The sequence below is a fragment of the Carcharhinus amblyrhynchos genome, chromosome 6, assembly GCF_965287045.1.
Source record: "Carcharhinus amblyrhynchos chromosome 6, sCarAmb.v2.hapA, whole genome shotgun sequence".
In the NCBI taxonomy this organism is placed as follows: domain Eukaryota; kingdom Metazoa; phylum Chordata; class Chondrichthyes; order Carcharhiniformes; family Carcharhinidae; genus Carcharhinus; species Carcharhinus amblyrhynchos.
The window spans coordinates 117,746,158-117,770,507 of NC_137329.1; the positions used below are offsets into that span (position 1 = coordinate 117,746,158).

Here is a 24,350-nt window from a genome sequence, read left to right on the forward strand (position 1 = left end):
TTTTGTTGTATGGCTAAATTTTGTCTTTTTAATGCAGGCAGCGAGTGACAGAAATAGTTTTCGTTCTGAAAGCAATCAGTACTCTTATGGATTCACTTAAGAAAACCAAGCCTGAAAATGGTAAAATGAATTTAATGTGTTCTCGGGACATGGGCAATACAGAGAAGGGTTGTATTTATTGCCTATTCTGTCTGGCCTGTACGACTGAGTAGCTTGCTAGGAGGGCATTACAAGTTTACGATGCAGTGGAAACTGAGTCATATGTTACCAGATTGTTGATTGTCTGGTTCCTTTCCCTGCAAGATGTTAGTGAATCATTTGGATCTTTACAACAGTCTGGCTGCTCTCATGACCACTTTGTAACCAATTTATTGAATTTGATTGACAACTTACTAGAGTAGGAATTGAATTTGTGACCTCAGGTTGCTAATATTTGTCACTCCTAAGATATCTTTCCCATGATAAATGAGCAGAAAAACTTTTAAAAGCAGCATGTTTTACTTTCTTTATATGAAATATATTGCATAAGTTTTGATTACAAAAACTGAGACTGGAAAGCAATAAATGCAATCCATTTTGCCTCTTGAACCTGTTCTTTTTAAATTGTTCTGATTCTATTGGCTGTGCATTTGCTGAAACACCATATGTTAGTTTGCCAATTTTCCACTTAAATTTCCATCTTTCATTCTTTGGATTATTCTGTCTTTTTTTGCACTATTTACACTGGCCATGTGTCCCTGTGAATTTAAGGCTTTAGTTTAGGCTGCACATGACTACGAAACAAGCAGGTTCTCCACAATACTGTGCAAATTAATGCATTTGTGGGTACATACATGAGTATCTAGTAAATGGTTTTGTGCCCACTATGTCAGAGCTTCTGTGTATTTCCTCTTTTTAAAAGCTGTTTAGCTAGTCCCACTTCCCTGTTTTCTTCCCGTAGCCTAACATTTTTTTTCTGCTATAAAAATATATCTAATTCACCTTTGAAAGTTACTAATGAATCTTACCATCCTCTCGGGCAAGGCATTCCTTTTCCTAATAGCTCAGCAACATATAAGTGAATTTTATAGAAAATCAAAGTTTATACAGCACAGCACTAAGTATGGAAGTTAACAGTTTGACAGTATGATATATTTGTTTCTGTTTCCCATTAATTGATTTTCCTTTCATAACAGATTTATGTTCAGTACTGAACCTAGGAAAACTACCTTGAGCCCTATTGTGAGGTTCAGGGCACTGAGATGCAATTTGGCTTAACATCAGCAAAGCCAACTGAAAAGTGACAGAACTTTTAACATTCAAGTATGCTATTCAGTTGGATTTGAATCTATAACTGTAACCTGTAGAAACTAGAATAAGAGGATAAAGAAAAAATGATTTTAAGTTGGCTGTTTCAACGTATTGTATGTTGTAGCTTAATCCTCAAAGCACTGGACAAGAATCGCTCACAGTGCCTTTGCTATTTCCACATAAATCTAGTGGCAAGATACAGCAGCATCCTCTCCCAAACCAACTAGTCCAACATTGAGGCACTAATCACTCAAAACCAGCTCCATTGGGTATACATGTTATTTGTATGCCTGACACCACACTCCTGAAGCAGTTTCTCTACTTGACGCTCGTTTGTGGCAGGATATTCCCAGAAGGACAGAAGAAATTGTTTTGGGATGTCCTCAAAACAACCCTGAAAAGGTCAAATATATTCACTGACCCATCAAAGACTCTCCCTTATGACTAACCAAAATGGAGAAGGTTCGATTAGTAGGGCAACAAACGCATTGCGGGACTGTCTCGCAAATATGCAGAGGCAAAGTCCAGGTATTAGGAGAGAGCTTGCAAACCTCCAAATAGCACCCAACCCTTCAAGGAGCGTTCTGCAGATTGAACTTATCAACCATTTCAATCATTTATCAGCCATTTCATATCTTGAACTTATCAGCCATTTCAAAGCTTATCAAATCGTAGTAGAAGTGAATCACCCTCAGCACTGCCTAATAAGAGGAGTTGCTTAATTCTGGGGTGATTGTACCTTCCTAAAACTTTCAGCTAGAATCTAGAGCTTTCGGAATACATTTTCTTGGAGAGCCACTGGTGAATTGTGCCAGATCCAAGGAGCAAATAATACTCATACTCATGTGACAGTCACACCTTCAAAGTCTGCATGTCATTAAAAACATCGCTGGAAGTGTGACTTGGGTACCATGTTTTACACCAACTGTTTCGTGATGCAGTGGCACAGTGGTTAGCACTGCTGCCTCACAGCGCAAGGATCCTGAGTTCAATTGTGGAGTTTGCGCATTCTCCCCATCTCTGCATGGGTTTTCTCTGAGTGCTCCGGTTTCCCCCCCTCCCTTAGTCCAAAAATGTGCGGGTTAGGTGGATTGGCCATGCTACGTTGTTCCTTAATGTCAGCGGGGGCTAGCTAGGGTAAGTGCAGGGGGTTATGGGGATAGGGGCTGGGTGAGATTATGGTCAGTGCAGGCTCAGTGGGCTGAATGGCCTCCTCCTGCACTGTAGGATTCTATACCATGGAATAGTATAATGTTTTACTACTTTCTGTTGGAATTCAGCCCAAAGATTTTTGGTTTGGTGCTTTTTATATAAATGTTCAGTGTTTTATTTTCTATTCTGTTTCTTCTCTTTACAGTTGATACCAATACCTGGTCGCAGGTAATTGCTTTGTATCCAACATTAGTTGAATGTATTACCTGCACATCCTCTGAAGTTTGCTCGGCTTTGAAAGAGGCATTAGTTCCATTTAAAGATTTTCTTCAGCCACCAATAGCCAAAGTGCAAAATGGAGAATCCTGACAAATGTGAGACTGCCGCATTATCTGCAGTACTATTAAAAAGTTGATTCGGGCAGTTTACTTGCCAGAGCACAATTTGGAAAAGGTCTGGAGCATTACTGAATGTAAAGATCTACATGTGCAGACTTGATTAAGTAACAATCAGGGGCCTTGCTTGGAAGCATCTTGCTCACCGTTGGAGTTGTTTAAATATACATAGATTAAGACTCACTTACAAACTGATATAGCTGCCCCACCATTTTCGTTTTAGTGAAGCTGGCCAGTGGGTATGTTTTTAGTTAATCAACCTAAATCTGGTGCAGTGATATAAAAAGTGTTTGAGGAGGGAGAATATATGTACAGGTTGTGTTAAAATGTTGCTGATGTAATTAAAAAATGATATATATTCAACATCATCTATTTGAAAAACAGGCTGGTATTTTTGTGCACTTTTTAAGGTACAAAAGTTGTGCACAGAAACTATATGCAAGTGAGTACCATAACATTCCATGTCATGTGTGACCAGCCTTTCCAAGTAAAGGGAAATTATGTACTTGTGTGTAAAATAAATTGTCCACTTCTGTTACAGAGTGTGACCTTTTTCTGTGATAGCTTGAAGGGTTTCTGGTGCTTCACATTCAAGCAGAGCCAATGTATTCAATGATTAATTTCTTCAAATGGTTTCTCTGTCATTTTCTGCCTCCCCTTCATGTTAGTGTTAATATTATGGAAATTATCTCTGTGACAATTTTTTTTAAAAAGTGTTTGTTGGAAAATATTTGATAGTTGACACTCTTGTGCTCTTGTTGCGATGGGTCAACAGGACAACAACCCTTTCCCATTACAGCTATACATCAGTAACTATGTTGGTGCTTTGAATTAAAAGTAAGGTCTACAGGGAGTGGTTTAACATTCCAACTTTCTAAGTATAATCTTCCACACAGTCTTAAGCTGAGGTGCTGTAAATAAGATCTGATTCAGACTGCAGTACTCCTCCAGCTCTTTTGAGCTGTTCTCCACAGTAAAATGTCAGATATATGTGGACTACGAAGCTTCTGCGCAAAATTGAGTTCCAATTTGGAAAGCTTTTATAGTAGAGTATTATAGTTGAAAATATTTTTGTGTGAAATAATATATAGAAACGTTTTTACAATTAAAATTACTGTTGGACTTTATTAGTGTTGAGAAAGTGAATCCCCCAGATTTCATGTCCAAGGAAAATTGTGCAATCTGTAGTCCCCTTTACAGCAAATATTTAATTAATCATACCAAAGGTTCACAATATTAATATCATTATTTAAAACACATACAGCCATAATGCAAATTTCTGATGAATTGTTTCCTACCATTGTCCTTATCAGAGTACTTCAAATCTAATATGTTCCTACATCTAATATCACCGTATTATTTAGTTACTTCCATCAGCAAAATCCACATCTGCAGATTTGTAATTAATGCAGATGAAAATAGCATTTTGGTTTGTAATCATAAATTTAATTTAATTTCTGTCACCCTGTTGATTGCAGAGAGCTGTTTCCTATCACCAAGCATCAACCACATTGTCTAATACTCAATAAATTGTATATTCCAGGTCAGGACAAAATACATGCAGATTACTTGAAGCCACCTATATGCTTTGGGTCTAGAAGTCTGGCACAGTCCAATCATTGTACTACTCATTTATCCTGCAAAGGAAAACTAGCCACCCTATCCAGCATGAAATAAATCATTTTATTATTGGAGATGCTTAGCAAATTCCTAAGAGTCAGGGGTGGAGAAAGCACAATAGATTTATGTTTTGAGTAGAACGCCATGTGTTCTCCCAATCCATTATCCATCTGGTGCAAGAAGGGTCTTCCCTAAGGTTTTATTCTAAACTCTTATGAGGAATGGTCATTTGGATGAGGTGCATTTTTTCATGTGGGAAGGGACAGTGAAAGGATTTACCATCTTCTCTCCCAAAAGTTATTTTTTGAATAGGTTTGCAAAGGTGCCTTCTGGTATTTTCTGGCTAGTTGCCTTTTTATTCCTCCAACCAAAATGGATAACCCCACGCTAATCCACATTTAATTCCATCTGCCGGATTTAAGTCCATTCACCTAACCTATCCATATCCATTTATAAATTCTTATTTTCTCATTGCAACTTGCTTTCCCACCTATTTTGGTGTCATTGCGAATCTGGCTTTGGTACATTTTATCCCTGCATTCAGGTCATGAAAAGAGATTGAAAATAGTTGGGGCTTGAGGACCGAACCCTCTGGCACACCACTAGTTACAGCTTGCCAAACAGCATGAGGTCCATTTATTCCCACTCAGCTTTCTGTTGGTTAGCAAATCTTCTATCCAAGCTAATATATTATCTCCAATCCTGTAGGATCTTACCTTGTGTTTTAACCATTTGGGTCACACCTTATCAAAAGTCTTCTGGAAGTCCAGATACACTATATCTACAGGACCCCCATTATCTACTTGTTACATCTTTGAAGAACTCCAGCAAATTGGTCAATCGCAATTTATCTGTCATAAAACCAATCTTTGTGTCATCAGCAAATTTGGCAACCATCCATCTATCCCTTCATTCAAGTAATTTATATCAGTTGTAAACAATTATAGTCCCACTACTGATCCCTGTGGATCACTACTTGTTACGTCTTACCAACCTGAAAAGGACCCATTTATGCCTACTCTCTGCTTACTGTTAGCTAGCCAATCTTCCATCCACGCCAATATGTTAGCCCCTGTACGATGAGGTTTTTTTTGCAATAACATTTTGATGTAACACTTCTGAAAATCTAAGTACAGTACATTCACCAGTACGTTCCCCTTTATCTATAGCATGTTATTTCCACCTCAACTCAATAAGTTGGTTAAATATGACTTCCCTCTCTCAAAATCATATTAACTCTGCTTGATTAGCTAGAACTTATCCAAGGACCCTGCTATAGGTTTTTTAATAATTGTTTCTAACAATTTCTCTATGATGTTCAGCTAATTGGCCTGTGGTTTCATTGAATCCTTACAAACGGAGGCCATTCAGCCTGTCGTGTCTGCACAGATCCCCCCGAAGAGCATTCCAACCAGGCCCACCAATCCTACACCTAGGCTCAATCTCCTAAACCCGTAGCCCCCATGAAGTGATCATGGCCAATGCACCTCACCTGCACATCCTGGACACTAAGAGGCAATTTATCATGACCAATTTACACATATTCATTGGAGCTTCGGAGGATGTTCTCCCCAAAGACATGAGGAGAACCTGGAAACTCCACAGTCATATAAGGCCAGAACCCAGGTCCCTGGCACTGTGAAACAAACCATTGTGCCACCCACTGTCTGTCTTCCTCTCCTTTTAAATAATGGAATTACATTTGCTATCTTCCAATCTAATGAGACCTTCCAAATGGAGGGAGTTTTGGAGAATAAAACCAATGCATCAACTATCTCACTAGCCACTTCCTTTAAAACCCTAGGATAAAGTTCATCAGGACCCAGGTCATCCTCAGCCAGCAGCTCCAGCAGTTTGCTCAGTAGTACTTCTCCTGGTGATTGTAATTTTCCTGAGTTCCTCCCTTCCTTCCATTTCTTGATTTATAGCTGCTTTGGGATGTTACTTGCATCTTCTAATGTGAAGACTAATGCAAAATACCTGTTCAGTTCATCTGTTGTTCCCTTATTTTCCATTATCGGTTCTCCAGACTCATTTCTATAATACTAACGCTCACTTTGTTAACTTGTTTCTTTTCCAAATATTTATAGAAATTCTTACCATCTATTTTCTATATTTTTGGCGCACTTTCTTTTGAGCACTAATTTTCCCTCTTAATCATTCTTTGCTGTTCGTAATATTCTGTTCAATCTTTTGACTTCTGCCTGTCTTGCACAATTAAATATTTTTTCTTTAAGTCTGATGCTATTTTTAACCCTTCTAGTTTACCATGGATGGTGTGTCCACCCCTGGACTTTTTCTTACTCGTTGGAATATATACGTTCTTTGCATTCTGAAATATCCCTTAAATGTGTGCCACTGCATCTCTAATGACTATCCCTTAATTTTCCAGCTCGGTCCCAATCCTCTCTCCCTCAAACTGAATGTAATGTTCAATCATGTTATGGTTTCTGCTACCTAGAGGCACCTTCACTGAGATCATCTCATTTCACAATACCAGATCTGATATTGCTTGCTACTCTGGTTGTTCCAAAACATAATGTTCTAAGAAACTATTCTGGAAATATTTAATGAATTCCTCATCTAGGCTACCTTTTCCCATCTGAGTCTTCCAGTTATAAGTAGATAAAAATCTCCATGACTATCACTGTGCCTGTCTGACAAGGTCACATTACTTTTTCCTTTCTGCTCCAGCCTACTGTGTTGTTATTAGGGGACCTATACACAACTCCCACAAGTGACATCTTGTCTTTATCATTTCTCAACTCAACCCAAACTCTTTCCAGATCCTGGTTTCCTGAACTGAGGTCATCCCTCTCTCTTGTTCTAATGCCATTAACTAACAGCCATTCCTCCACCTTTTCATTGCTTCTTGTACTTCCTAAATATTCTGTACCCTTTAATATTCAGGCCTAATCTATGTCTCTGTAATGACTATTAACTTATTTATTTCTATATGGTGAGAAATGTGCAGTTCCTGACCTGATAAGTAAAAAAGAATGGAATGGCAATCTGACAGTGATTGCCACTCAACAGAACTTCTGCGCCATAGTGTTGGACATAAGTATGAAATGGATAATGACCTGAAGAAAGCAATTTTGGAGCACTATAGCACAAAGAATTAAGGAGATGAGAGACAGGTGGACTACAAAAATAGGAGAATGTCGGTAATGATGATTCTGTATTCAGAATTAAAGACAGCCTTGCAATCATGACTACAAGTCCCATGTGTTTTTATCCCCTGATACCATGATGAAGAACAAGTGGAAAATGAGAAAAGAAGCAGCTCAAGCTTGTCCATGATGGAAATAATTGAAATATGCTTCAGAGGCATCAGAGGAAATTTAAAGTGTTAGGCACCAGGTTCAAAGCAAGACCGTGAATAATCCTATGCCCCATTTGTGGCACATTAACATGAAGGAGATTGGGTACAAGAGTGCATGACTGCAGGTCAAGTATAACAAGGAAGGATTCACTTCATTAGAGTGATTTCTAGAAAAAAGAAAAATATTGAATTTACATTCATCTAAACAAAAGTTGAGTTTGGGAAGGGTAAATTATGTAATGGAATAGGATTTCAAGTATTTGATGGTGGAACTTAAGTTTAGAACCTGAGAGAGAGCAAAGTTATAGCAAAAAGGCTTTCAGTTGAAATAACAGAAAATATTACCAGAAGACAGGAGCTTTGAGATGATGAAGAACTGAAAACACTTGAAGAAATGGCAAGAGATATCAAAAAACTAAATGAAAACAAGAATCTAGAATAAGTGTTAGGATTGAATGGAAATAAATAAAACATTTGAGACAAAATTGGAGAGTCAGAACAATACGATTGATTTAAGTTCATTTATTAGTGGCACAAGTAGGCTTACATTAACATTGCAATAAAGTTACTGTGAAAATCCCCTAGTCACCACACTCCGACACCTGTTTGGGTACAGTGAGAGAGAATTTAGCATGGCCAATGTGCCTAACCAGCATGTCTTTCAGACCGTGGGAGGAAACTGGAATACCTGGAGGAAACCCACACAGTCACTGGGAAGATGTGCAAACTCCACACAGACAATGACCCAAGCCAGAAATTGAACCCAGGTCTCTGGCACTGAGAGGCGGCAGTGCTAACTACTGGTGGATTGGTGGATATATTGCAATAACACATAGAAGGTTTTGGTTTATGAAGGGCTGGGAACAATATTCCTGGTTATAATATTTTTAGAAAAATCAGGGAGGCAAAATGTCATTAATGTATACAGGGAACAGGAGCCTAGTGGCTATGTTACTGGACTAGTAATCCAGAGGCCTGGACTAGTTTAAGTTTTAAGTTTATTTATTAGTGTCACAAGTAGACTTACACTAACACTGCAATGAAGTTGCTGTGAAAATCCCCTAGTCATCTCAATCTGGCACCTGTTCGGATATAGAAAGGGAATTTAGCATAGCCAATGCACCTAACCAGACTAATGCTCCAGAAACATGAGTTCAAATCCCATGATGCAGCAAGAATTTAAATTTGGTTAACTAATGCATCTGGAATAAAAAATTAACATTGTCGTAAAAACCCATCTAGTTCACTGATGTCTTTCAGGAAAGGAAGTTTGTCATCTTACTTGAGCTGGCCTGAACAATTAATTGGAGAAATAGGTTCCATAAACACTCAATAATGGCAGGACCCAGCATGTCAGTGCAAAAAACAAGTCAGTAGCATTTGTAATCATCTTCAGCCTCCTGAAGTCACCAGCATCACAGATGTTCATCTTCAGCCCATTTAATTCACACTTGAATTAGCCATGCCCCTGCCAAGCTATTGCGGCAATGTTACTACATGGGCAATTTTTCATTTTGTTGGATAGATGCCAAAGTGCACCCTGTTTGTCAAAAGCAAAATAAATTCAATTTGGGCAATTACCACTCCATCAGTCCACTGTTTACTCATTGGAGAACTCTGTAGAAATTAGTTGGTTATGATGGAAAACTTTAGCAGAATTCTAAGTAAAGTTACTTGGTCCTGATGGCATAATTGTGGAAAGAATTTAAGGAGGAGATGAGAGTTTGGGCTGCAATCTTCCAGTATTCAGATACGAAGGTTGTGCTGTCAGACTGCAAAACCTCCATTCAAGAAGGGAGAGAAGGGTAAATAAGATTACCTATGACCTGCAAAGCTAATATCAGTTTGCAGGAAAACACTTTAAATTTATCTTGAAGTATAAGTTTTGAGAATTTAAAAATAGGTAGCTTAATCAAGAGTACCAATTGTGGAATTTTTAAAGGCAGATTGTTTGGCAAATTTTAGTCTTTTTAGTTCAATCAGCAGTTGAATAAATAAAAGGATTGCAGTAAATGTCATGGATATGAATGTTTAGAAGGGATTTTATTAGATGTCTCACATGAGGTTTATTAGAAAATTTCAGGTTTGTGGAGACAGTAACTAGATAAAAATTAAATTGCTGGGCAGCAAACAGCTGTAGGGGTAAGTAGATATTGCTTGGATTAGAGAAAAATTCGCAGTATACTCCAGGGGTCAGTGCTCAATCCACTTTTGCTATTGCTATGTACAAAATGTTTCTATATAGATAGAGGGACCACATTTGTAACTCTGCTGTCAGGTGGTTTTAACAAACAGGATGGAGGTTTTAAAAACACTTTTGTAAGACGTGGGTTAATGGAATGGGAAGGTAGAAGCAGATGCAACTCAATAGGAATAAGTTTGAGGACGGTGATTTGTTCTTCACGTGCAAAAAAATTGTATTTATATTTTCATGGTCTTTTTGAAACATTGTTTTCACCAACCCTACTTTCCCACCCCCATCCTGCCTTGCAAAATCCACGTTATTTTGTTTGATGTATAAACATAGGAACAGGAGTACGGCATGCAGTCCTTGAAGCATTAATATCAATAAGCTCATAGCTGTTCTGCATCTTAACACCTATAACTTGCTTTGCTTCCATATCTCTTCATGCAGTTGTCTAACAAAATTTTGATAATCGCAATTTTGATTTCATGTCAATCAATAAATTCTAATCTCCCTCCTTTTCTTAAACAAACACGTTTAATTATTATTGCCATAGCACTGAATAAATTTTAACCACTTTTCTATATTTTTCTACATTGATGCCTCTTTTTCTTCCTTGCTTTAATTTTTGTCTTGTTTAATTTTCAGTATTCTCTCTCCTCATTTACAACATGGGAGTACTGCCATACATCAGTTTTCTGAATTTGCATGTTTGAAGATTACAATATCTTTCAATACAGCTGAAGGTGTCAATACAGAAAATGTGAAACTTACTTTAAGCCTATCGATGAGAACCAAATGCCTAGATTCCTACAGCTATGACTGGTAACCATATCATTTTTTTTTACATGCTTTGTTCAGCATGCAGTTGGTCCTGCATATAATTACACTTAATTACACATTAAACATTCGTTAGTGTCAGGTTTGCTCAGTTGGTGGCACTATTACCTCTTGACTAGTTGACTCCGAAGGTTAAATTCAGACCTCACTACAGCATTTGATACAAAATGGATTGACACTTAATTTCACTGCTGAGGGAGTGCCTGCATGAACAGTTTCAATGAGATGTTAAACCAGGGCCCAGTCTATCTATTCAGGTAGATATGAAAGATCTCATCGTGCTTTTCGTTTGATCGCCAAAGTAGCCAACATTCATCCCTCAACGAGAAAAACAGGCTAATTGGTTATTTCTTTGATGTTTGTCGGAGTTTAAGCAAATTGCATTGTTTGCTACAAAAACAATGACTGTACTCAAAATTGACTTTAAAAATTTATGATGACATACAGATGTGAAAGATGCTTTTCCATTCACTGTGAATGTTCTCTCACAGAATGAGGACAACCCCATTCTCAATTCACGGACAGTGATTAAACTAAGTTATGGCCTCAAACCTTGATTATTCGGTTACCAACACTTTTTCTATTTGTGCATTGATTATCTGCCTTAGTTTTCTAATACTTGAATTTTGAAAATAAAACTTCATTACTGCATACTGCTTAAATTAAGTCTAAATGCATAAATGGCACAGTAGCACTAAAAAAATCTTCCTAATAAATCAGTGCGCAAAATTATAGTCAAGAGAAGCCAGCAGGGCAAGAACTCCTTACACAGGAGTTAATATCGGGGAGTTGCTTGTTAGGCAAATGTGGAGACTGGGGCAGGAAAGAACTTAACACATTAGGATTAACCGTTCAGCAATAGCCTTACTGCAGTTAGAGGAGCAGGGCACACCAAATGACAAAGAACAGATTGGATTCGCATATTCTGCAGAGGCAGAATAAATTGCTGCCAGGTCTTGGGAGGAGAGGGCAAGCAGACTGGAAGGTCAAGGAAACACGTAATTCTAGAGAACAAGAATCATTAAGAGTTTATCTTGGAAAAGTTAGAAAATCATAGTCTGAATATGTAAATCAGTATCTTAACCAAGTCAAATAAAAAAGCGAAATAGCATGCTTTATTACCAAATAATCAAATTAATATAAATTACCAGAAATTTTTTCTTTCAGGATGATAACCTCTGTCAGAATTTTTTTCAAAGCTTGTTTGAATTTTGAAGCAAAATTTTGATTTTGTTTGAAGCAGTTGGAAGTTTCCCATTCTAAAACTGATCATGAATGTTTATTTTGCATAATTATTTAATATATTACCCCAAGACTCCATAATATGCAATTAAGTTGCACACTATGTAAGGCTTGGAGAGTTCTGGTTTAGAAACTGCTTCAGTGTATGGATAAATATCACGCACCTGCAAATACACCAACAGGAATTGCTTCCCATTCCAACATCTTGAATTTGGTTCGTCTTCCTACATCAACAAGTTGATATTGTCTTCACTTTTTTAACTGTATCCTCCATGATGGAAAATTGTCCTTCCCTTTAAAGCTTTGCTGGGAATCAGACTACATTGTCCCTTCCTGTAGCATGAAATTATCTGTGCGATTTCCTCTGGGTTTGTTCCCTCCGCAATGCAATGTGAAAATAAGAACGTAAGAAATAGGAGCAGGAGTCGGCCATCTAGCCCTTCGAGCCTGCCCTGCCATTCAATAAGATCATGGCTGATCTAAAGTGAATCAGTTCCACTTTCCCGCTTTCTCCCCATAACCCTTAATTCCCCTGTCTATCAGAAACCTATCTATCCGTGACTTAAATATATTTAGCGAGGTAGCCTCCACCACTTCAACGGGCAGAGAATGCCAGAGATTCACCACCCTTTGAGTGAAGAAGTTCCTCCTCAACTCTGATCTAAACTGCGCCCCCCCCTTATCTTGAGGCTGTGTCCTCTAGTCCTGCTATCCTTTCTAAGCTGGAAGAATCTCTCTACCTCTACCCTATCCATCCCCTTCATTATCTTGTATGTCTCTACAAGATCCCCCCTCATCATTCTAAACTCCAAGGAGTACAGACCCAGTCTATTTAGTCTGTCTTCTTAGGCCAACCCCTCATCTCCGGTATCAGCCTAGTGAACCTTCTCTGCACTTCCTCCAAGGCCAATACATCCGTCCGCAAGTGCGGCGATAAATTTGAAATGCATCCAGTATGATCATGGGCAAGATCACTGGCATTTAGAACTGATCCAGCTCAAATTGTAACTATGGGATGTGGTGTCACTGCCTGGCTCCAGGGTCAGTGCAGTGAAGAAAAAGCATGTTAGAATTGCTTGCTAGTGTTTAACGTTTACTGTGAATGTTGTTTGCTGAGCTCAACAGTAAAGATAGGGAAAAAGATTCAAGATTGACAAATGACAGCTTTGAAAGCACGTAGCTCACTCCATGATAATACTGCATGCATATACAATTCTAAGTGGGTAATTAATTATGTCTAAGTGGGTAATTAATTATGTCAAAGTAGTGTATTATTGCTTAACATCACATGAAATTTGGTGTATCTGTCCACAATAACTGAGGATCAGTTAAAACAAAGTACTTAGTCACGTATTGGTAACTCTATTATCAAGAGTTTATCGGCCAAAATGGGTCTTTTGAGATTGTAGTCATCGTTTTTTTTCAAGAAGTATCTGTTTTTAATTTTTGACTTATTTCTGAATGTCAATATGCTCATATGTTTTAAAAGTTCACATTACTGAAGGGCACTATAGCATTTCCATTCTTTCCTCTATAAATTAACAGTGTTTTTAGAAAAATGTTCTGAAGCAAAGCTGCTAATGGCAGACTCATCTGTGAAAAGCAAAATGTTTAACAAACATCAGTATTCAAAAAATTCAGAGTACGTTTCAGGTAGGACCCCATGTATCCGTATATTGTGATTGTGCTAACAACTAAATTTTGGAAGGCCAGTTGTGAGACTACGACCGCTGGTCTCAGTATTCTAATGCAAAGGAAAGGAAAACCAGCAGGGTTCTCACACTTGATCAGTGCTTACTAATCTCTGTTGAAAAGTACATGCTTACTTGTTTCAGCCGGGGTTCTCCTGCCTCTATTGTCCTGCATTACTAAATAGTCTATCAATAAATGCAAGAAGGATGGATGCTTGAACAATACACCAAACGAGTCCTGCTGGCTACAAATTGCCAGCTCCAGGAGAGAACCAAATGGGGCAAATGGATAAAAGCAAAATACTGTGGATGCTGGAATCTGAAACAAAGGCAGAAAATGCTAGAAAATCTCAGCAGGTCTGACAGCATCTGGGGGGACAAAAAAGAGCCAACTTTTCAAACCTGGATGACCCTTCGTGCTCTGACAAAGCATCATCCATACTCAAAATGTTGGCTTTATCTTCTCCCTACAGGTGCTGTAAGACCGACTGAGATTTTCCAGCATTTTCTGTTTTGGTTTGGGGGAAATGGAACTGGGATAATGAATGAGATGAAAAAAACAAACAATGAAGTAAAATATACGGTTCCATTTCCACTTACTTCATTCTGTTTCTTTTCATCTCATTCATTTTTACCATACTTCTTTCTCACTTCCATTTTTCCATGTCTTCATTCCCACTCTCCTACCCCACCCACCGCCCCCAGCCACCGCCACCCTCACCCTCCCGTCCTACTCCTCCCCCCTTCCCCACAGCCACCCTCCCCCAGCCGCCCCTCCCCCCAGCCGCCCCCTCTCTCCCCCCCCGCCGCCCCCTCTCTCTCCCCCCCCACCCTCACCCTCCCCCCAGCCACCCTCCTTCAGGGCAACTGTCTGACTCATTTGTGTCTCTGATCTGCTATTCACACATTCTGATCAATTGATGGACACTTTTAGCACCTCTCTCAGCCTTCTCCATTCTCATTTACATTCCCTTTTAGAGCCCCCCACTCACCCTCATAGTATAAATCTTTTCTGGTTTTCTTTGCTCTTAGCTCTGATAAAGGGTCATCCAGACTTGAAACATTGGCTTTCTTCTCTCTCCACAGATGCTGTCAGACCTACTGAGATTTTCCAATGTTTTCTGTTTTTGTGTTGTATATATGGCTAGTCCAATTAAGTTTCTGGTCAATGGTAACCCCTGGATGTTGATAGCGGAGGATTCAGCAATTGTAATGGCATTCATGGTCAAGGAGTGATGGTTAGATTCTCTCTTATTGGTGATGATCATTGCCTGGCGCTTGTGGGGCATGAATGTTACTCACCATTTGTCAGCCCAAGCCTGCACATTGTCCAGGTCTTGCTGCTTTTGGCCATAAAGTGCTTCAATATCCAAGAAGTTGCAAATGGTGCTGGACATGCTGCAATCATCAGCAAATATCCCCACATTCTGACCTCATGATGGAAAGAAGGTCATTGATGAAGCAGCTGAAGGTAGTTGGTCCCTGGACACTACCCTGAGAAACTCCTGCCTCATCTCCAACAACCACAATCACTTTCCTGTGTGCTGGGCATGACTCCAACCAATGGAGAGTTTTCCTGCCCAGTTCCCATTGACTCCAGTTTCACTCAATCAAAAGTGGTCTTGATGTCAAGGGCAATCACTTTTACCTTTGTAAATCAGCTCTTTTGTCCATGTTTGAATTAAGGCTGTAATGATGTCAGAAGCTGAGTGGCCATGGCAGGACCCAAACTCAGCATCAGTGAGCAGGTTATTTCTAAGCAAATGCCACTTGCTAGTACTGCTGATGACTCCTCCTATCACTTCACTGATGAGTGAGAGAAGACTGATAGAGCAATAATCAGTTATGATGACGGGTCAGCAACCTGAAACATTAACAGTTTCTCTCCATCTTGGGATGCTGCCGAACCTGAGTATTTTTCAACCTTTTTTGTTTTTACTTCAAAATGCATTTTTTTAAATATAGATTAAGCTTTTAGGAATTTATGTATTTGAACATCTAAATCTCTTCATCCACATCCTTCTAGAAATTTTCTTCCCAAAACATTACCTCACAGAGTAAAATATTTTGGCTGATGAATCAGTATCAAGAGAGCATTAAATTTAAATTTAGTTGGTTGAGTTAGAAGAATTTTGCACACAAGTTGTAATAATATGGAATACATTACCACAAGAGGCTATTCGAACTAAGTCAATCATTGGGTAATGTGATTAGCCCACTGCAAGTGTTCAACAGTGTATCATCTTTTAGAGACACACAACTGGAGCAGAGAAAGAAATTATTCCACTGGTTATTAATAACAGATTGTTTGCCCTGGAATAAAACCAAAGATCTTCCCATGTTTTATGTGCAGAAGGGACAAGGTTTCTTAAAACTCTACAGTGGTTATTAACAACTGAAACATGGGTGAAATTTTAGATCAGATTGGGTGATAATGAGAGAGTAAAGGCTCAAAACAAAGTCACAAATACAGAATAATCATTGGGTGGATTCAAATACAAATATAAGGTGTGAAGACCTTATTGAGCTGCCTGAAATCACCAGCGTGCTTAACATTTCATAAGAGACTCCTTTGCAATTGACTGCAGTGATGCTGGCAAATGATTAGCATAATTTGCCTGATGAATGTAGCTATCCATGATGAGCATGGATGGTGTGAATGTGGGGGCTGTAGTTCAGAGGGAATTATATCAATACATGAGCAAAACAGTTAAAGAACACATGGAAAGACCAGGCAAATGGAATTGAACAGTTTCAGCATGGGGTTAACACCATCACAAGTACAAAGGTTCAAACAAAAGGTTTTCTGCTGAAATTACAGAACTAGACAAAGCCTACAGTGAAAAAGCTCACTGAACCCATCAAGCCAGTACAGGGTAGATGATTTTCTATCACAAATTTCCCCCCACCACATTTCCACCTAATGAAGATGAAAGTTTCTCCTCGTGCCCTCTGTAAAAACATCAAAAATTGTTGTTAATATATCCATAACCCACAATCACATTTTCAATAGATTTAAAGAATCTAATTTAGTCCAGATTGCTGGTCCACTCATCTGTTGTTCTGTGTTTTTCTGTATTCTATACTTTTTTCTAACTTGTTAAACTTGCTCAAGGCTTTTCACTACCCAAATGGAAAAGCTTATTTATTTCTATCTTAATCTATGCCTCTTATTGTGTATCATGTCTCCCCTTAGTATTTTTTTGTCTGGGGGAAATTAAGTTGTTTCAGTCTTTTTTTCATCCCAAGATCTAGCTTGACCTTTCGCAACCCTTTCCAGTGTTGAGGTAAAATAACTAACATTGCATTCATTTAGCCTTGCCATTGATTTATACGACGTCAATGTAACTTATACTGATATTAATACAATTCCCTCCAGATAACTCCAGCAACCAATTTGTGTTATTGATAACTGTTTCATACTGTGCAGATCACTCCAAATTGCGGCCTCTGCCAGTGGTGCTTATATTTTGGTTCTTTTTTGTGTAGAAACAAATTTGAATGGGTGATTCCTCAACCTCACAAATGTTATTTATATCCATTTGTCAAAGTGAGGCTTTGCCCAATTCCTCTGGGATTGCTTCAGAGCTAACTTAAAATATAATATTTTTGGTTATATCTTCATAAATATACTACACGATATTTACATCTGTAAAAAAAAAAATTCTGTATCCTAGTTCATGCAGTCACCGAAATGTACAGCACGGAAGAAGGCCATTTTGACCCATCAAGTCTGTGCCAGCTGTTTGATAAAACTACCTAATGTGTCCCACTTCTTTGTCCTTTCTCCTTGTAATTGATTTCCCTTTAAGTATCTATCCAGTTACATTTAATTGAATCTGTTTCTTCTGCCATCTTTTCAGGCAATACATTCCAGATCACAACTTATTGTTCAAAATATTTTTCTTCGTGTCATCGCGACTTCCTTTGTCAATTACCTTAAATCAGTAACATAAAAGCAAAATACAGTGAATGCTGAGGTGGAAATCTGAAATTAACACACACAATGCTCGAAATATTCAGCAAGTCTGGTTATGTCTGTGAAGAAGAAAATAAAGTCAATGTTTCTTGTCAGTTCTGATGAAAGATCACAGACCTGAAACATAACTGTTTCTCCCTCCACGCATATTACTCGTTCTGCTGAGTATTTCCAGCATTTTCCTTATTACCTTACATCTGTATAAATTACATTTAACTGTGAAATATAATCATCTCTACACCCTCTAAGATCTGGATATCTTTCCTGAAGTATGGTGCCCAGAACTGAATTCAATACTTCAGCTGAATCCTAACTAGTATTTTAGGAACATTTGGCATGCCATCCATGCTTTTGTTCTCCATAATATTATTAAAACCAAGAATTCCATGTGCTTTTTTCAACAGCCTTCTAACTTGGCCTGTCTGTGTAAATCTCGGTTCCTTCTGTAGCCCCTTTACTATTGTGTAACATAGTTTATATTATGTCTCCTCGTTCTTCCCACTAAAATGTATCACTTCACACTTGGCTGCCTTAAACTTCGTCCACCATTTATTTGTTCACTTCACCAGTTCTATGTCTTCCTGGAGTCTGTTACTATCCTCTTCAGAATAAATTATATTTCCCAGTTTAATGTAATTTATACACTTTCAAATTATGCCCTCTATACTCATCCAGGTCACTGATAAATATCTGAATGATATACATCAATGCTGTGAATATTGACTCCAATTTAATGTCACTTAAATTTGCCTCCAGTCAGAAAAACAGTTGTTCACTTTCAGCTCTCAGCTTTCTACTCTGTAGCCAATTCTGTACCCATATCGCCACTGGTCCTTTAATCCATGGCTTTTAATTTTACTAATACATTTATTATGTGGTACTTTGAAAATGCCTTTTAAAAGTTCACACAAAAATCCTTTGCATTATTTTTATTTTAACCCATTGTTATGATTCTGGACCAGACCCCCATATTTTTGATAATATCCAGTTCAGGGCCAATAAACTTTCCATTTAAAGGAGACCAGGTTTGAGGTTATAAACTCTTGCTAAGATAAGATTTCGTTTTGAACAAACAAAATTAAACTTGCTATAGAAGGTAACAAAAGTAAATTACAATGGGTGAGATCTTCTGGCTGCTTACGCCAGCATGATCTACCAGTTCCACTGAAGGCACATCCCCTCAGGTGAGGGGGAGGAGAATCCCATCCAACATCTATATATCTATCTTGTACTCTAATGTTCAAGGTTAATATGAGGTACATGTGAATTAGGAGGCAAATTGTGGTCAAAACATCATATTGTACTATAGGTGGCAAATGCGACTAAGACAAATCTCATGGATATTTCAGCAACATCCCCCCCAGTGTCCCAAACATCAGTAAACACTGTAAATCAACCAATCTTGTTGCAATTCTGTCTCCTTCATGAGTGCTCCAAACATTTCACTTTCAAAGATTTAAATCACTGAATTCTCTCAAAGCCTAAACAACTGCATACCTCCCAGGGTTTTAATCTCATCTCCTGAACCTTCATTCCCCTGGATCTCCGAGTCTAGCCTTTACTTTCTGGCAGCACAATTTCAGCTCTTGCATAGCCGACTAGCTACACTGGGATGACACTACCTCTGTGTTTCACCAATCTCTAATCTCCCCTGCTGCACCAAGCAATAAATGGCATCTCTGGGATTTTTATGAACTCTAATCCTTTCCAGCATAGAGCCAGTGACCTTCTGCCATCTTCTCAGTTCCCAAGACTTCCCTTGAGCCCTAACAACACAGCCAGTGAACAGCAACAGTTTTGCTGCTTGGAGCCTGCTGACGGCAGCACCTTCTCGCTAAGGCATTTTCTCTTGCTGTATAATATTCACTCCCTCAGCAAATCCATCGATAAAATTGAAACTTTAGAACATTCTTAAGCTCAATCCATCTCCATGACAATATAGCCTTCCAGGGCTCACTGAATGCTTTTAAATTAATTGTAGCTCTAACTCCCAAATGACAGCAGCTCTCTGGACTGCATTTCTTTTTGAGCAGAGTAGACGCCTTGGCCAGAATTCTCTGGCTGTTCACGTCTTGCCGTGACTGCCAGTGAGAATGAAGAATTTGATGCTCAGTCAAATCACCTTTCACTGCAACAGGACTGGACAATCCCAGCTATGAACGAGGTCAGAGAATCAAGCCCCTTATCTCCAACTGTCCAGCAGAGTAAGTCCACCTGCTATTTTATGATGTTATCTTTCCAGTTGCTAACTCCTTAAGTCAACACGGCCCAAATCCTTTAAGTATAATAATCTTCACATTGCTTTAATTGCATATATCCCTTTTTTTATAGTTAAACCTTAATCTCTCAAGAATCAAAAACTGCCTCTAAATTATTAGAATGAACCATGAACTATATTTATAGTACCGTACTTTACAAATTCTAATGAATTTTATCCCAGATTAACTTAAGGTTTTCCTACTATGGTCATTAGGCTGACTGGCTGTAGTTGTGGATTTTTTTAAGCATTTGCAATCCTCCAATATCCTGGCACCACCCCTATGTTATTTAGGAGATTTGAACAATTGTCCCTGCAATTTTTACCCTTACTCCATTTTGTAACTTGCGAGACATCCCATCCAGACCAGGTTACTTTTATGTTCTGAGGGCTCTCAACTTTTTAAGTATATCTTCTTTACTTTTATTCCCTCCAATACTGCTACTCCCTTCTGTACTACTAGATTGGCAACAGTATGCTCTGCTCCCGTGTGGACAGATGCAAAGTACTTACTTAATGTACCCCTGCCTCCAAAGAAGATCAGCTCTTTGATAATAATCACCCCCACCTTCCTTTTGCTGCAATTGTACTGGTTTTATTTTGGATTCCCTTTTATGTAAACTGCTAACGTACAGGCTCTTTGCCCCTCTTATTCCCTTTTATAAAATTCATAGAATAAGATCATGGAAGGTTTGTGGCACAGAAAGAGGCCACTTAGCCCGTTGTGTTTGTGCCAGCTGAAAAATGAACCATTTAGCCTAATCCTACTTTCCAAAATTTGGTCCCTAGCCTTGGAGGTTACTATGGCACTTGTGCACATCCAGATACCTTTTAAATGAGTTGAAGTCCGAAGACAAACCGCAGCCTGACAGTGACCCAAAACGCTCAACCGCACCGGAACTGCAGACAAGACAACAAATCCTCCATCCACATACTGTCCAAAGCGAAGAACCTCATTGGATGCACCTATACACTTACCACTGCATACTACTCTCGCTGTCTCCCAGGGACGAAAAGAAGCACTTGCTCCAGGAAGTGTGGAAAGTGCGTTGGTCTGCAGATGAGAGTGAAATAACGCAGTCCCCCTCCCTAGGTTACTCCTGGCAAATGTCCAATCTCTGGAAAAGAAGCTAGATGAATTTAAAGACAGATTCACTTTTCAAAGTGATCTGAGGGACTGCTGTGTACTCTGTTTCACAGAGATATGGCTCACTCCTGTTTCATCGGACTGTGCCCTGCAACCAGAAGGTTCTAAATCCGTTGAATGGATCTTACAGCTGCTTTAGGTAATGCTAGGAGAGGTGGGATCTGCATCCTAATCAACACCTCGTGGTGCTGAGATGTAGAAACACCGGCAAGCTTCTGCCTACCTTCTGCAGGAGTTTACCTCTGTAAACAGTAGTTTACATCCCACCCGATGCGGACGTGAAGACCGCGCTGGACGAAATGTACACTACAACAAATAGCCTTGAGACAAAACATCCCAAGGCCTTGTTCATTGTGGGCTTCCATCAGACCAAGCTCAAGAGTGTCCTACCAAGATACCACCAACACATCTCCTATTCCACCAGAGGCCCAAACATGCGAGATCGCTGCTATACAAATATCAAACATGCCTACCCCTCTATAGCCTGCCTGCACTTTAGCAAATCAGACCATGAGGCTGTCCTCCTGCATCCGGCTTGCAAGCAAAAACTGAAACAGGAGAATCCGTCAAAGAAAGTCATGCAATGTTGGTCAGAGAATTGCTTAGAGTCAGTAGACTGGTCAGTATTTAAAAACTCCGACCAGCCTGAATGACTACACCACAACAGTAACTGATTTCATTATCAAGTATGTAGAAGACAATGTGTCAAAGAAACAAACCTGTGTTGCCAACCAGAAACCATGGTTGAACAGGTATATCCACTGACTGCTGAAGTCCAGGTCTGAGGTGTTCAAGTCAGGTGACGCTGACCTATACAAGAAAGCCAGATATAAAGTAAGCAGACCCATCAAAGATGCCAAAAGACAGTACCTGACCAAGCTAGAGTCCCAGGCTAGCCACTTGGATGCCCAACTATAGCAAAATCTGCAAGACAAAACAGGCTACAGGATGAAAGCATGAAAAACAAAGGCATCAATGCACCACTCCCCAATGAACTCAATGCATTCTATGCCCACTTTGAGAAAGAGGTCAGTGTCCTCCACCACAGAAACATTAGATAAACCTGTATCCAAGGTCACCTTCAAACATCAGAGCAGCTTTCTTAAAGGTCAGCCCACAGAAAGTGACTGGCCGGGAGGGGTACTCAGATGAGCCCTCAGATCCTGTGCTGACCATTTGGCAGGGGTATTCACTGACATCTTCAACCTCTTTTTACACAAATCTGAGGTCCCCATCTGCTTCAAGAAGATATCCATCATCCTGGTTCCAAAGAAAATTCAGGCAGCATGCCTTAATGACTATCGTCCAATGGTTCATACATCATGATAAACAGCTTCAAAAGGTTAGTCATACCGCAAATCAACTCTGGCCTCTCAGATTGCCCGAATCCACTACAGTTTGCCTAATACAGCAACCTAGCAGATGATATCTCCCTGGCCCTGCACTCAACCCTGGAACAAAGACACCTATGTTAGACTCCTATTTATTGACTATAGCTCAGCCTTCAAAAGCATTATTCCTACAAAACTCATCTTCAAACTCTGTGGCCTGGAGCTTGGTTACTCCCTTTGCGACTGGCTCCTAACTTCCTAACCCACAGACCGCACAACTTGGTATGGCTCCTGCTCTATCCGAGACCGCAAGGTATTATAAAGGGTCGTGAACGAAGCCCAGTCTATCACTCAAACCAGCCTCCCAACCATTGACACTGTCTATACTTGCCACTACATTGGAAAAGCAGCAAGCATAATTAACGATCTCATGCACCTGGACATGCTCTCTTCCACTTTCTTCCATCGGGAAAAAAACACAAAAGTCTTGAGGACACGGACCAACCGACTCAACAACAACTTCTTCTCTGCTGCCGTCAGACTTTTGAATGGACCTACCTTACATTAAGTTGATCTTTCTCTACACCCTAGCTATGACTGTAACACTACATTCTGCACTCTCCTTTCCTTCTCTATGTACGGTATGCTTTGTCTGTATAGCACGCAAGAAACCATACTTCTCACTGTATACTAATACGTGTGACAGTAATAAATCAAATCTAAGTTTTCTGTTTCTTCTACTGTATCAGACAGTGAATTTGAGACCCCCACAACACTGGATGAAAAATTTTTCACTTTGAATCTATGCTCCCTTGTCACTGATCTCTCATCACTGACTTCTCTGCTAAAGTAAATTGGCCATTTTCATCCACTCTATCCAGACTTCTCACAATTAAGTTCATCTCAATTAAACCAACTCTCAGCCTCCTCTGTTCCTAGGACAATGATCCCAGCCTATCCAATCTCTCCTCACAGCTGTAATTATCCAGTCATGGAAACATCTCCTTAAATCTCCTCTGTACCCCTCTAATGCAATTACATTCTTTCTGTAATGAGGTGATCAGATCTGTACACAATGTTCAAGCTGTGGTTTAACATAGTTCCAGCATAACCTCCCTGCTCTTATAACTGACTCAGCTAATAAATGAAAGAATTTGGTGTCTCTTCTTAAACACCTTATCAACCTTCCCTGCTACCTTCAATGATCTGTGAATATTTATTACAAGATCCCTCACTTGTACCCTGAGATCAGAACATAAGAACATAAGAAATAGGAGCAGGAGTAGGCCATCTAGCCCTTCGAGCCTGCCCCGCCATTCAATAAGATCATGGCTGATCTGCCGCTGCTCAGTTCCACTTTCCCACTTTCTCCCCATAACCCTTAATCCCCTCTCTTATCAAAAACCCATCAACCCGCGTCTTAAAAATATTTAGCGAGGCAGCCTCCACCACTTCAACGGGCAGAGAATTCCAGAGATTCACCACCCTTTGAGTGAAGAAGTTCCTCCTCAACTCCGTTCTAAACCGCCCCCCCTTTATCTTGAGGCTGTGCCCCCTAGTCCTACTGTCTTTTTTGAGCAGGAAGAGTCTCTCCACCTCTATCCTATCCATCCCATTCATCATCTTATACGTCTCAATGAGATCTCCCCTCATTCTTCTAAACTCTAACGAGTACAAGCCCAGTTTATTCAGCCTCTCCTCATAGCTCAACCCCCTCAACTCCAGTATCAGCCTAGTAAATCTCCTCTGCACTCCCTCCAAGGCCAAAATATCTTTGCGCAGGTGCGGCGCCCAAAACTGCACACAGTACTCCAGCTGCGGCCTCACCAATGCTCTATACAGCTGCAGCAAGACCTCCCTACTTTTATATTCAATCCCCCTCGCTATGAAGGCCAG

The 24,350-nt window shown here is 39.5% G+C and overlaps 1 protein-coding gene and 1 long non-coding RNA gene across 3 annotated transcripts in view; one reads left to right on the forward strand and one right to left on the reverse strand.

The window, feature by feature from the left end:
* The window catches only part of mon2 (MON2 homolog, regulator of endosome-to-Golgi trafficking), a 141,200-nt gene extending 137,825 nt beyond the window's left edge, over positions 1 to 3,375 (forward strand). For both annotated transcript variants that reach the window (XM_080191284.1, XM_080191286.1), the window contains 2 exons: positions 38 to 120; positions 2,648 to 3,375. In XM_080191284.1, coding sequence (XP_080047410.1) covers positions 38 to 120; positions 2,648 to 2,811 — 247 coding nt within the window. In that variant the 3' untranslated portion in view covers positions 2,812 to 3,375. The remainder of the gene's footprint in view (positions 1 to 37; positions 121 to 2,647) is intronic.
* LOC145344249 (uncharacterized) overlaps positions 1 to 24,350 on the reverse strand; it is an 82,635-nt gene that overhangs the window by 36,692 nt on the left and 21,593 nt on the right. The gene's annotated exons all lie outside the window — the stretch shown is intronic.